At 39.7% G+C, this 14355-nt stretch overlaps 1 protein-coding gene across 7 annotated transcripts in view; it reads left to right on the forward strand.

Moving 5' to 3' along the window:
* The window catches only part of CTNND2 (catenin delta 2), a 702624-nt gene that overhangs the window by 436271 nt on the left and 251998 nt on the right, over positions 1-14355 (forward strand). For 5 of the 7 annotated variants that reach the window (XM_052781625.1, XM_052781615.1, XM_052781641.1 and 2 more), the window contains one exon: positions 760-1078. In XM_052781625.1, coding sequence (XP_052637585.1) covers positions 760-1078 — 319 coding nt within the window. The remainder of the gene's footprint in view (positions 1-759; positions 1079-14355) is intronic. The other 2 variants (XM_052781635.1, XM_052781649.1) reach the window with 1 other exon arrangement.

Raw genomic sequence — 14355 nt, forward strand, 5'->3', positions numbered from 1 at the left:
TGCAACAGAAAGATAATGGGCTACAAGAGAGATTAATAAGATTTTTGAGTCGCAAAAGCATTAAGTCAGTTTAAATCTATTGGTTAAGCTGCTCAAAACCGGTAATGCATTAATCTTGAGCTGCGGTGTGTGAGCACAGCCGTTGCAGGCGTGCATTAAGACATCTACGTGATCACCTTGTGCTTAGCTCTTTTTCAGACTTGAGTTAGCAGCACCCTAAGTCTTCCTTAGGGTGAAATATGCAGAAAATGAGTTAACAAAGCGTATGCAGCAACTCTCAGTAGCAGGTGCCTGGTTTTACCTGCTTTATGGATACCAGGACTACAAATTTGGGATGGCTATGGCTATCTGCTGCTTCTGCCATAGAGCCATATGTCTCAATTTGGACTCTTCAGCCTGGTTTGACCCTCCTTCTACTGGTGGATCTGACTGACTTCCACCCCTGTAAGGACTGCAAAAGCCTCACTCGGTGGTGGTTGTGAATCTTAGCTTGACTATTGCCATGTTTTTTCTGCACTTTTTTCATTTCAGGTTAGTGCAGTTAAAACCCCAAGCGAAAAGCACTGCTACGGTCTGTTTAACTGGTGTAAAGGTCTTCTAGTCCAGAAGTGGCATGTCATTTAGAAATTCATTTGACAGTTATTTACTTCAATGGTTTTGAAAATGATAATGTTGTTTGTTTGTTTTTTTCTCATTCTTTTTGAACCCCTGTTTTATATGTGTGTGTTTTGGTTTGGTTTTTTTTTTTCCTCTGCCTAGACCTGGTTAACCATTTCTGTGAACAGGTCCTCAATTTTTTACTTTGTCCCTACTTTCCTGTCGTAGCCCCATCTTCCCCTGGTGTCGACTCCGTACCCTTACAGCGCACAGGCAGTCAACACGGCACACAGAACGCAACAGCGACCTTCCAGAGGGCCAGCTATGCGGCCGGCCCAGCCTCCAATTACGCAGACCCCTACCGACAGCTGCAGTATTGTCCTTCTGTTGAATCACCATACAGCAAATCTGGGCCAGCCATCCCACCTGAAGGGACCTTGGCTAGGTCACCTTCCATTGATAGCATTCAGAAAGATCCCAGGTGGGTGAAACCTTCATTGTCTACTATTTCTTGCTTGTGCAGAGGTTTGTAATTGCGGTTTGCTTTGTATGTTTCTGCTGTTGAATATTAAAAAAAACCAAAAACCAAAAAACACGAAAACCAAAAAACAAAACCCTGTGACTGTACATGAAAGATTTTGTATGCATAACAGCTTTGTCCTAATGCTTTACCTTAGAAGGCTCTCATGAGCTCTTCTGTGAAACAAAATGATAGGTGTGGTCTTGAACGTGTGTGTTTAGCCTGCTTTCAGTAGTGCCACCCCTCAAAAGCATATGAAAAGTAATTCTCTCTGAAAATGGGAGGAGTGGTATGACTCTTTGGGCTCTGTAAGCGTTGTGGATTGAATTTTCAAGTTGTTCCTTGAGCAGAAGTTGTTACAGTTCTTGGTTTGTCTGCAGTTAATATTCATAAAAGCTGTAGAAAAGGGTATCTTGGTATTGGGCAATGAGACTGAGCAAGGTGGAAGCTACACGTAATCAGGCTTGTGCTTTATGCTGTGTATTGTGCAGGCTTGCAATGCCAGTATGTGGTAATAAGAATGTATGTATTACAGCTTTGCAGAAATGGTTGTTACTGTGCATGCTTTTTAAATATATAACACAACTTTTAATGTTGCTGCAAGGCATGACCATCCTCGTATACCTAGGGAAGGTGCAAGGAGGAAACTTTATAGCCATACATAGCCCAAGCAGGCAGATGGATTAGAGAGAGAGGGTTTTCTGGCAAATAATTTGACTTCCATGATAACAGCAATGGAAATGCTAACTGTAATCCTCAATGCACTTGGTGATTTTGTTTATTTTTCTGATGGAAAAGAAAGCAAGTCTCTTTTGTAACTTAAGTTTAAACTTGTTGAAAGTGTTAATTTATACAAGGTTTTTCTATGGCAGATGGTATGACTTATTTATTTTTGCTATGTGTAATTTAATGATAAAATTTGCCTCCAGCAAAAATGCTGGAGGTGTTTAAGCAACAATTTGAAAAGACTTCTTTCCCTGCATTAAACCCCAAATATTCACAACCTGATCTCTCTACTGGTTGAGCATTATAGCAGTTCTCTCCGTCTCTCAAACTGGGAATACAACTGCAGCTAAATTTTATGTTACATCAGAAATATCACTGCTTGCAGCTACTTCTGCCATTGCACTTTTACTTGTTGAGAAAACTTCTGTCTTCAACCTTTTTTTTTTTTTCCTTAGCTTTTCCTCCAGAAATTTGAAAAAATATAAATTGAATTCCTCCCCTTCTTCCCCCTGTCCAAGAGCAAACACTGATAACCAGAGGGAAATAGTCTCTTTCGGAAACCTTGGTATTTTGATATATTTGTGTTCCAGAATATAAAAGCCTGTGGAGGAAAAAGAGCTTTGCTTTATAATGGTCTTGTGTTCAAACTTAAAGAAAATTATATTAGAAGTGCACTAAACCAGAGGAGAAATGACTGTAATCTATATGTAATGTTCTTGGGAGAAAAGCATGATGATGTCGAAGGCACTATTCCCTGTAGACAGGAAAGACATATTTACAGTACCTCGACAGGTCCTAGACATAATATCTTTTTAAGAATAGGTTATCTGCTATCACTTCACAACTGTTAGTCAGTTAATGTTTAGGATATGTGCTTGTAAAAGAAGATTTTCTCTTGCAAATTTTTCATTTGCTTGCTTTTTGGTTCTTTCTTGTCTTGTGATACCATTTGTGCATTCATGAGTATTGATTTTGGTAGGTAACATAGGAGCAAGCAGTCATCCAGGTATAAATTGGACTTCATAAACTCTTTAGAGGGGATCATTAAATATTATTACTAATTACTGTTAGATGGATTGGAGTTTCGCACAAAATAACTTCTGTAAAAGAGGTTTGCATTACTCTTCATCTGGTTCATTTGATCCACGGACTGTGTGTGGTGTCTCTTGCTTAGTATTGCTGCCTTGACTTGTTGGTTTGAATAATTCTTAAAGCACACCTGCTTATGTTATGCTGTAGTCCCCAGAAGGTATAGTCCACCTAGGCAGACTGGCTTGTGAAACTATCTGTGGCCTCCAGCAGTTGCTGATCATTCAGCTGTTGGAAAGACATTGAAAAATTGGAAGGAGTTTGGAGAAAAGCAACAAAAGCAATCAGGAGACTTTTAACATGGTGATTTCTATGGATAGATTGCAAAAATGTGGATAAATGACATGTGTGGAAAGGAGAGGACAGAAGACTTTCCAGATGCTTGAAAAAATATTACAGAAGGACAGAAATTATTTAGGATAGCACGTGGGAGGTATAATTAGAAGTACTGGCTTTAATTAGGAAAAGGAAAACATGGCCCAAATACAAAACTTCCAATGGCTGTGTTACATTGCATTGTATTCCTCAAAGGGTTATCATTTATACCTTACACAGCAAGAAAAAAAAAATTATGTTGGTCAGCAGATGGACTTTGTCAACTGTTAAGTTTTGAGTTTCCTTGCAGACGTATTGCTGCTTTGGTTGGCTGCTTGGTTGGGGTTTTTTGTGACTGACATGAATCGTGGAAGGGGATGGCAGGCATCATTTTCAGACACTGAGCCTGCTTGTCCAATCAGAGGTCCAAACAACGGCTCACTGGCAGAGGAAAACCTGCAAGACAAACATATACTAATTGCAGGCTTTTGATTAGCATTTGCTATATGTCAGTCAGCTCAAGATGAGAAATAGATACCCAGAAGAGAACGTACTCATCCTAATAAGCAATTAGAGTTCCTAAAACTGAACATTATTTTCTGGAATCTTTGGTTCAGGCAGAATTTCCATCTGAAGTCCCAGATGTAGTTGACAATTTTTTCCATTGTTTTTACCATGTAGTTTGGATTACTAATACTCCAGTTTTACTTACGTGTTCTGAGCCGACATTCGGCAAATGAAATTTTAGCTCAACATCTGTTCTGCATCATTCAGCTGTCATAAAATGCAGTTTAATGTTCATTAACTTAAAGTTTAGGACAAAAGCTATTTTTAAAAAGTATCAGGATATTTATTATCAAGTTTGTGGTAGGGGATAATTTTTAATTTATGCAGGTAGACTGTTAGCTGATACGAGCTCATATAACAGGTAGTAAAAACTATACATCTATGCTGGCAGAGAGTCTGAGGCTTTATTATTTCAAAAGGAAATAAGCCCCTTATCACCGGTCAGAAATGAAACTTAAGTTTTGCATATGGAAAATGGAAAGGTTGAATATCAAAGATAATTTACAGATTGATTCTTCAGAGCATTCTTTTATATTTACTTCATGTCAGAGAAGGAAGAGAAGTATGCAGTAGGGCTGTGATATAAATGTTTCATGCCATAATCTCTTACATGAAAAAGTGGCATAGGGAGGAAAAGACTACAATATTTATTTTCTAATTATTGTCTTGCTTTTGGTTGCTAATGAACTGTGAATGAGAGAAGTCATGAGTATTTTAAAGTATTGGAAATATATGGGATATTTTCCAGCCTACTTTCACTTTAGAAAGATTAATCTGTCTCTTGGCACCAACAAATTATCTAAGGATTGTCCATTCCTAGACTTCAGGGGAACTGGTGAGCCCTAAAAACGGAAATGTTGGTATCCATTTGTCAGTCTGTGTGCCTTCCAATTTTTACTCTAAATGTGTGTAAATTACTTATTTTTTGAGTTTTTAACCTACTAAGAAACTATGTACATGTTCCACTGCTGATAAATCACACTTGCTGCATAACAGATGAAAAATACGTAATTTTCACGTCCTTTAGTTCAGTACATGCCAATGAAGTTTTGTGGTAACAGTGGTTTTGCTTCTTTACGGACTCACTGTGTCTGGTTTGATGGGTTGAGTCAACACATTTCCTTCATTGTTTTGTGACTTTCTCTTACCTGCTTTTATTTACACGCCAGTATGCACACATCTTCTGCAAAGAAGCTGTCAAGAAGCCAAGTTAACAGCAAGAATTATGTGGAATACACTCCATTTAGGCTACCAAAATGAATTTCAGACTTCAAATGTCCATTTTCATATTGCATTGAATTACATTGATCCACACTTACAATTTTCCTTTATGGCATCCCCTTTCTCAAGATATGTGTTTCAGAACCCTTAAAACTACTTATTCAGAAGAAATGGGGTGATTTGGTGAATGAAACTGTAAAGGGTTCATTCTTCATTATAGAGCAGACTGAAATAATGATTGGGCTCTTGTTCTAAAAAAACAAACAAACAAACCAAAACAAAAAACACCCCGCAAGAACCCACTAGCAGTAGAATCACGGAGCAACTTTACAAGAAAAAATAATAATTTTAAACCAGCTATCTCGTAGTGGTTCGCACCTTTAGATCTGTCTGGGTATTGGTCAGCATAGAGACAGAGTTTTTCAGGTATTGCATGATTTAACTGTAATACCCTGCGATGTTTCTGCTCTGTTCTGCACTTTCACAGTCAACTTTCCATTTCATTACCTCTGCTGGCCTTAATTTCCTCCTAAGCAGAAGATGATGTGCTGTCTATCTTCTAAACTTTTAAATTGGTTTTCTTTCCACTTATGAAAGGAAATAAATTAGATCAGAACATTTTGTATGAACTACAAGTTTCAAAACTCATCTTTTTTTCTTTTTTTTTTTTAACTCCCCCCCCCATGCCCAATATGCTCCATTTGCAAAATACAAGCTAGAGATCTTTCTTTTTCTGTAGGAAAAGAGATAGAAGTAAAATAAATTCTAGATAAATTTCTGTGCTCTGGTAAAACTGCTTATGAGATTAGCACACAGAGTTTGGAACATGGCCTGTTAAAAGATAAATGTTTCTGCAGGAGTCTTCACCATATATTTAATCTCACTTTGTTCCAAGGATTGTCTCAGTGTTAATAGAGTTAATCTACTGTAAATCTGAATAGTAACCAGGCACTCGAACAGTGTAACGAGGTAAGCAAATAGTAGTGTAAACCGGCATGTGTGGGAGGCTGGACATCTTGGTGGGAACATGTCTGGTAACTTCTTTGGGAAGGGTTGTCACCTTCAGAAAGAAACTTCTGGCGGGGTAGAAGGCCTTGCTGGGACTACAGTGCAGCTGGTGGCAATGCTGTGCAGCACTGCTGTGGTCAGTCCTGAGATGTGGGCTTGGATTTTCAGAATCCGGAGGGCCCTTGGTGGTGTTGGTGGGTCTCTGGCATGACTCTCTAACCCAGGAGGTAGAAGACTGAAGTTCATATTCCTGGTCTGGATGAGACAGAACAGGGCTTGCAGATGTACCTCCCTGCTTTTGCATGACACAATGTGTGATAGGCAGCTCTCCTCTCACTCAAGAGTTTTCAAAGTTCCCTCTCACCCTTATCTGAAATGAAGGGTAAAGGGGGAGGTGATTCTCCAAAGGTGGTGGGGAAGCCATGGGAAACATACTTCTAGTGTATCGGAGCGTGTAAATGTTCGGCAATATAGGCTTACCTCCAGAAGTAAATGATTCAACTTCCTAGGTCCTACTAACACCCTGCTAAGAATTTTTTGCATCAAATTTACATGGGCCAGGCCCCTTGTATTGGTAGAACCAAGTGGAAGGTGTTTGAGAGTGCTCATTTTGTAGCTCTGTGTTTAAGTATATCTTTTATTCAGCAAGGAAATACCTGGCTTATTTTCATTACATAAAAATTGTTCAGTCTCTCAGGCTTTAATCTATACTCCTCTAAGTATGAAAGACTGACCCTAAAAGAAAAGAAAATTGGAGCGTCTAAAGAGCGCAAACATACACCCAATTCAAGAATAGCAAGTCTGGAGCAAATTGCAATTCCTCATACAGATCCTTTCTGCATAGAAAGCCTGAATTTTTACTTAGTGCACAAAACAGTTTTGAGAAAATGTAGCGGGTATGATAAAATAAACAGCAATCTGTTTCCGCTTTCTGATGTAGGTAACTAAGGATGAAGCCTGATTCCTTATAATAGGTGAGGTGGAAATCTATAGGCTATCCTACAATCTGCTAACTGGGATTTGGGACTTCAGGAGACTTACTGAGCTGGAAACCTTGGCTGGAAAAGACTTTCCTAGAGAATGTTTAGTTCTGGCTTGAGCATTTTTGGCAAAATAAACGAGGAGCTAGCTGGTCCGCACAAGTGTCAACTTGTGGTAAAGTAGGAGTGGTACCCAGAACTTGGAAAACTTAATTTTGTGTGTATTTGAGCACATTGCTGTATATGCCAACAGTTTCTGTCTTTCCACTCTTTACACTGAGGTGGTTTATAAATGGCTGGGGAGGCACTGGACATAGGTGGAGTTATTTCATGGTGCAGCAAATACAATTCAGTATGCACACAAGCATCCACCTGTATTTGCTATTTTTTTTCTCTCTAGAATTTGCCCCGTGTTGTTTATCAACCTCCTTTCTCTGAGAGAAGTGCTTGGAAAAAACAAACAAACACACACCCACAACAAAAAAAAAAAAAAAAGAGAAGTGTACTGTACAGGAATAAAGTGTCTGTGCTTTTAGCTCATGAAGCACTAGTACCCACTTTCTCTCCTCTATGGCATTGTATTGACAGTGCAGGAGGCCACTCCATTTTGTTGCCATCCTATCTTTAAAGAAATCTGATCCTATCATTAACAAACCTGCCCTACTGTAATCACAGAACATCACAATTTCCATATATCACAGTAACACGGGCGGTACTGGTCTATGTAGTTTGATTAATGAGTCAGTCCAGAAGTGCTTACAGTTCCTAAACCATCAGCAGAGTAGAACAGGTTATATGTAGCCATTTTATTTGGTAGGTTATTTATGTGGTATACAGGGTATAATTTTAAGAGAGATGATGCCTCGTCTCTTGTTTTGATCTGGAAGTTTAGCTCTTGCAATCCTCTCCCTCCACCAGAGGAAAGGTAATTCCTTTCCTTTGCTGGAGGGAGAGAAGTGAAAGGCCACTTAGGTACTTGTCAATGATGCAGGGCATTCAGGAGGACAGTGGCAGGAGTTCCACGTAGTGTTGTTAAGTGCACATCTAATAACTGGGGGAGAGATGAGACCAATGTCCAAAAAGGAGAGAATTTTATTATTTATCCCCCACCCCTCCAATAATGCTGGTCTGTCACTTGAAGAACAGCAACAAAGCCCTTTCCACTGTTTCTTTGTTAATCCGTTGCATATTTTAATGGCTTCATTCATCCAGGAAGAAGCAGGTGGACAGTGTACCTCATCCTCATGCTGTCCATAGCTTGCTTCTGCTTCCTGAATGGCATAACGGAGCTTCTAATGGTGAATATACATCTCAATGCAGTTTCTGCCTTTGTTTGCCACACATTTTGCTCAGTATCCTGTGGCTCATTTGCAAACTTTGACAGATGCAAAATCTGCGTGGTGCCTTTCTGTGATGACAGACTGTAAGAGCCAGAAAATGTTGTAAGTATATTCTCCAACCAGACATTAAAAACATGGGGAAGAACCATACTTTCAGGCTTTAGTGGGCTCATGTAAGCTGTTACGATCTCCTGGCAAGATAAACCACATGAGAAGCTTCTCAGTAGTAGCTCTTGGACATCTCATCAGCCAAATGGGTAATAATGATCTTACTGTTTACAGGGATGTTGAAAGTAAGTTAAATTTGTAAGGTGCTTTGAAATTCAAGGGATAATCTTGCTCTTACTTCCATGGGAAACATGATAGGAGGGAGGGGAGGGAAATGTGTTAGGTGCAGAAGATGAATGGGGAAAATTTTGAAGAATCTTGCTAAAACCAGGACACACAGTCTCAAATGTTCTCATTTAAAAAAGCAATGGAAAAATCATACTCAACACTGAGACATAAACTGCTATGCAGAGGTTGTTAGTTTCTGAAGCTGGACCTCTGTGTGGTGTTGCACAACTATTTTATAAGCAGGAAACAAAAGCCAGCTAATTTTGTAGCTGTTGTACAAAATGCATCATTGAGAGTGCAGGAGATTTGTGTAAGAGAGTAACACCAAGAGTTTGCCGAAATAATGTTTCCAGTGTAGAGTTGAGCTAAAAATGAAGGGAAAGAATGATCAACAACTTCTATGAGTTTCTAACAGAAATTTATAGCTTTTATATATTAAGAACCTGACTTTAAGAACCCTGGGTCTGTGTAGATTAAATATGTTAGATGGGAATAGACCGATCTCTGCCAGCTCACTCGGGATCAGAGCCTGACGTGAAGTCCAGTCCCTAGCCTTTCTTTCTCTGGTGCATCGCCGTTCCTCTGGCGATCTCCACCACCTTCACTTTGATCTTTCTTCCTCACCGCGCTCCACTGCCCCACTCCCGGAGCTCGATGAACAAGTGAGGTTCAGAGGTGCATCACAGTTCTTAGCATTAAGCAAGTGGTTTCCTAGGAAGCAAAAGCCACCACTGATCCCATAGAAATCCTACAGCCATTGTTGCCAAGGAAACTCCTAGTCTCTAGACTTACTGTGAAATACTTGTTCTTTTTACTTGTTGGTTTGGTTTTCTTTTGGTTAGTTGGTTATTTCTTTAAGCCACTGCAGCAACAGTGGGATCACTTGTTGTTCAGCTTTCCACCCGCCTCTAATAATTTGGGGGTCACATTTATCCTTACCATGCAATGAAGTGGAGGGATCTGGATAGCTGAAGACCTGGAAAGAAATGGGAAGGTTTTCTTAGCCCAAAGAAGGACAGAGTGAGGTCTCTAGATTTCCTGAATATACCAAAGATAAAAATATGGAGGAGGAAGGCATGTGTGGGGAAAGGAAGAGCTGTGCAAACTCTGTCCCAAGGTAAAACAAGTAATTTACTTCAGGAAATGAGCAAAAGATACATAAGTTTAAAGAATAAAGTATTTTGATTTAGTTTTTTACTCTTTAAAAATCATTCGGAGTTAGCTTTTTTGTTCCATACTGGGACATGATGTATTTGGTTCATATACTACATTTCAAAGACGAGGGCTGACTTTTGGGTTTGTGCTGTTTGATGAAAAAACTTAGTTTGAAAGTTTGGCCCCGATAGCTGATGAGGCTAAAGAAAAGCGATCGTGTGCTGGTGGAGGTGGGAGGAATGAATACTGACAACAGAGGTGTAATGCAGTTTCTTAGTACCCGCAACTCTCTTACCTTCCTGTTAGTCGGGATCGTGTCGCGTTTCTGTGTTACCCTCTCTCAGAAGCTGTGCTGATCAGTCAGCCTCCCTTGTTCCAGCTCTTCTTACTGGTATGAAAAGTGGTCCCTCTTCTTGACTCCCTGTGAGCCCTGGAAAGATTCAGAAATTGAATTTTCTATAGCTGCTTTTTATGTAATTTCATTGTCCTTGAGATATTCAGGCTCAACAACTTCTTTGAAACCACTGCAAACTACCGCAGTGTTTGCAGTTCCACAGTCCTGGCTATCTCCTTGTGGAAACACCAATATGATTTCTACCCGGGACTTCTCTATGCCTCCAAAAATCAGCAAGATCATTCCCACAACAGTTTTGCAGTATGGAGTTCTCCTGTTCTTGGTTTGTAGATGGTCGAAGCACAGAATATCGCGTGACCTTCACATATCAAACAATTTCTGGCAAAGAACTGACCTTAAGTCACCTGGGTCGGATGTGTAAGACGTTGGGTGTAATGTCCGTGACCTGGGATTTTCCCACTAGTGAGGTGCTGAGGCGGGTGGAAAACAGCCACGCTACTTTTCCTCGGCCACAAGGTGACATGGGGACGGGCCATGACCGTGGTGCCCGCTGGCGTGCTCCTCGCAGGGGACCTGCCCGTGGAGCTGACCGCGTGGGGCAACAGCGCTGACCGGAGACCTGCTGATCCCGTGCCCCGTGTATTAGCGAGGGCAGAGCCGTGCTGGCTGCGGAGCCGGGGATCGCCGGCAGCGGCTCGCCAGCAGCAGAGAGAGGCTGGATGGCAGTGTTTTGGTTTGTTTTTTTTTTTTTCCCTGCAAGAAGTTGGCTTTTGTAAGGGGTTACCTTTTTTATGCCTTTGGAGTTTTCTGTATAGTTCTGTGATTCCTTCCAGTAGCTTTTAACAGGGAAGTCTTGACATTTTTCTGCATCGGAGTAGTTGCCAAATGTCTTGTAAAGCTCTGGCTGCAAGCAAATTGGCGCATAGAGGATCCGTTAGATGTTTTTATGTTAGATAGCTTTTTCACGAAAAAGTGGGAGAAGGGGGTGTGATGTCTCCTTTGGCTTTACCATCCTACCTGAGAACGGAGTTTGCCATGGGTAGCCAAATTGCAGAACCTCTGTTTAGGCAAAGCTTTTCCTCTCATGTATGTAGAAATTCTTTTAAATATGTAAAATCTTCTCTGCAGGATGAAATCTTCTTTGCATAGTCGTCTCTAGTGGATGTTTTTTTCATTTGTCAGCAGCTACATTTTTTTTAATGAAATTTCATCCTAAACTGTGTAAAGGTTTTATCCGCAGCAGCTAAGGGATAACAGATCCTGTCAGCCGCTGCATTTTCTGTGGCACGGCTCCAGCAACAATCTGTTACCTTCCCGTTTCTGCCCAGTTTACTCCCCTCCTGAAAAAAAAACAAAAAAAAAAACAAAACAAAAAAAAAAACAAACCCCCCCCCCCAAAAACCCCCAAAACCAAAAAAACAAAAACCAAACCAAACAAACAAACAAAACCACACAAGAGGGAAGTGCTGCACCAAGCTTCCTTCCGAAATATGTAAGATTATGTAAGTTATTTCAGTAAAAGTGGGGGTCCACTTCTTGGGTCTGCTAAGAGAGACTTTCGAGCAGTTTGGTTATGCTGTATAGAAAGAAGGGGGGCTGCCTTTTCGCAGGGGGAATTTCCTAAATGAAATTTCCTCGTCCGCAAATGTGCGCATGTCACTTTCACAGAGAAATTCAAAAGCTGGTGTCTCAAAATGCATGCTGAACACCTCTCCACCTTTTCCTTTCCAGTTACGGGTTCTCGCTGATTCAGTTTTCAAGTCAGCTAGGTGGAAATACTTTCTGTGAGGAACCTGTTTGTCACTCCATACATGCTTGCAATCATATTGGTTGTACACACGGGTACAGTGAAACCGAGCCTAATAGTTCCTAATCCCCAGGAGGTTTATTACTAAGCCAGATTTGCGTCATAATAATAAAGTGAACAGCTTCTCAGAATAACTTGAAATGTGAATGCAGAAGCCTTATTCTTGTTCTGTTACATATTCATTGACATAAAGCTGTCTGGTAGAACTTACATCTTCTTTCCTTTTGTTATTTTAAAAACAGAATTTGGTTTAGATTTTGCTTTTTAGCCATGTTAAACATGGCTAATTTTCACTCTGTTTCAGTGATCTGTTTGTGTTGTGGTTTTGGGGATATTTTTTGTTGGTTTTGTTTTTTTTTTTTTTTAATTAGCAGTAAGAATGGGATAGGCGTCATCAGCTTCTGAGCTGTTTTTCAAAAATCTGTGAGGAGGAAAAGTCTGCACTTCATTGCTAAAAGGGGAAAAAAAAAAGTGTTTTGGAAGGGTGAAGGGAAGAACTGATGGAGCTGTTTTCCTTCAGAGGAGTGTTTATGGGGAAAAAAAAATCAGGAAACCAATGTATGCATCAATCTCTCTAAAATTTATTTCAGGGCATTATTTATATTGCCTCCATACAATTAAGACTAGAATGGATGGCAGAGGAATGATAAAGCTGGTGGGTGACAGCTGAGACGTGCAAAATAGTGAAGGTAGCCCGTCACGCTTGTGTTGACAATTTCAGTGTAGCCTGAAGGATAATGAAATGCACAAAATAGTTTCAGAAACATTTTAAAATAAACTATTTATGAGCTCACTTCTCTAACATTTTACACTTCTTTGGAAAATGGAATTCTCTGCACGTGGTATTGATTTAGTTCCGTGGTATCGCAGGCTTTTTGGGAAAGCTGAGCTCATGGCGGTCTCAGCTGTGCCGGATATAAGCAATATAAGCTAAATCTTGCAGTCTTTTCAAAGAGGAAATTCCATTTACTTTGTAATGTAAGTTTGGAGTAAACGCAACAATGCAAAGAAATTTCTGAATGGAAATTTGACAGTGAGTCTTGATCAACAGATGGTTGAGGCAAATTTTTATTTTTGAAGCCCTGTTAGTTTTCATAAGAAAATTAAGGTGATAAAACTTTCAAATGACATTTTATTAGATTAAGATGAAAACTAGTGAATTTCAGAATTCAGTGATGGTAGTTTGAGGTTGTTCATTTGTTCTCAGTAGAGGCAGAGACTGGGGTTTTACCAATATATTTTTCTCCACTTTGTGAAACCACTTATGTAGGGGAAAAATGTTTAAAAGGCACTGTTGTCAAGTTCAAGAAATATGTGCAATGAGAAATAGAGAGAGAAAACTTTCTCGGCCTGTTTCCCCTAAAATGCTCTTGTAGTTTCCCTGTACCTCTGTTAAATGCAACAGCTGAGTCTCTCAGCCTATTCACAACAGCTAGAAGCAGTTCTGGTTTTTTTTTTTTCTACTTTCAAACAGGTAAAACTGCTTTATTCAAACAAGAAAATAACATTTCTTGCATAATAACTGTCTATTAAAGTAAATTCTCACTCAAATGTGAAGATGTCAGTGTAACAAGAGAAGTATTTTTTACTGCCAACATCTCTGTAGAGTAAGGATTTTATTTCAATCTGGACATCATGGATCCAGCTTTAAAATTTTAATTAAACCTATAGAGAAACATGTTTTAGATTTTTCTAGGAGAACTGAAGTTTGAATTCATTTCTGAGTAGTAAAAAAGAAAAGCAAATAAACTTTTAGTAGAGCAAGTAGTAGTTTTCACATGCTGGCATTTGGGTTTGGTTAGTAACTTCAGAAGAATAATAATGCTCTTTTGAAATAAAAGCCAGAAAAAAGAATGGAAACTAAACAGAGTAGATGTAGCTTTTGAGTTTTCTGGGAATTCAAAGACCGACTGAGTGTTCAGAAAGCTCAGAGGGAAGAGAGATGGCTGCTTTCAGCTGAGTGTTGTAGCATTGTAAAAAATACGATCTCTGACTTCGTTTCGTTTACCTCTGGGAAAGAACATTTTGGGAAAGAACATTTGCTTCCTTGTTCTCCCCAAACCCATGTAAAATTTAGGCTTTGTAATACTGAATTCTCTCAGGATCCCATTGAAAAGGAGACTGGTGTGAAGATTTATGTATTTCTTTCAATATATGCACGTGATAGCAATAACGATGCAACTCCCGTGAGAAGGTGCAACTCGGAATGGAGGCTATGAAAAGTGCTTGGTGAATTACTGGCCTGCATTACTTTTTAGTATGTAAAACAAAGGTAAAAACATCAATTTGTGCTGCTGTTTCTGCACATCTTGCTCGTATTTAAATGGTCCAGTGGTTTC

This window comes from Harpia harpyja, chromosome 1 (genome assembly GCF_026419915.1).
Source record: "Harpia harpyja isolate bHarHar1 chromosome 1, bHarHar1 primary haplotype, whole genome shotgun sequence".
Taxonomy (NCBI): Eukaryota; Metazoa; Chordata; class Aves; order Accipitriformes; family Accipitridae; genus Harpia; species Harpia harpyja.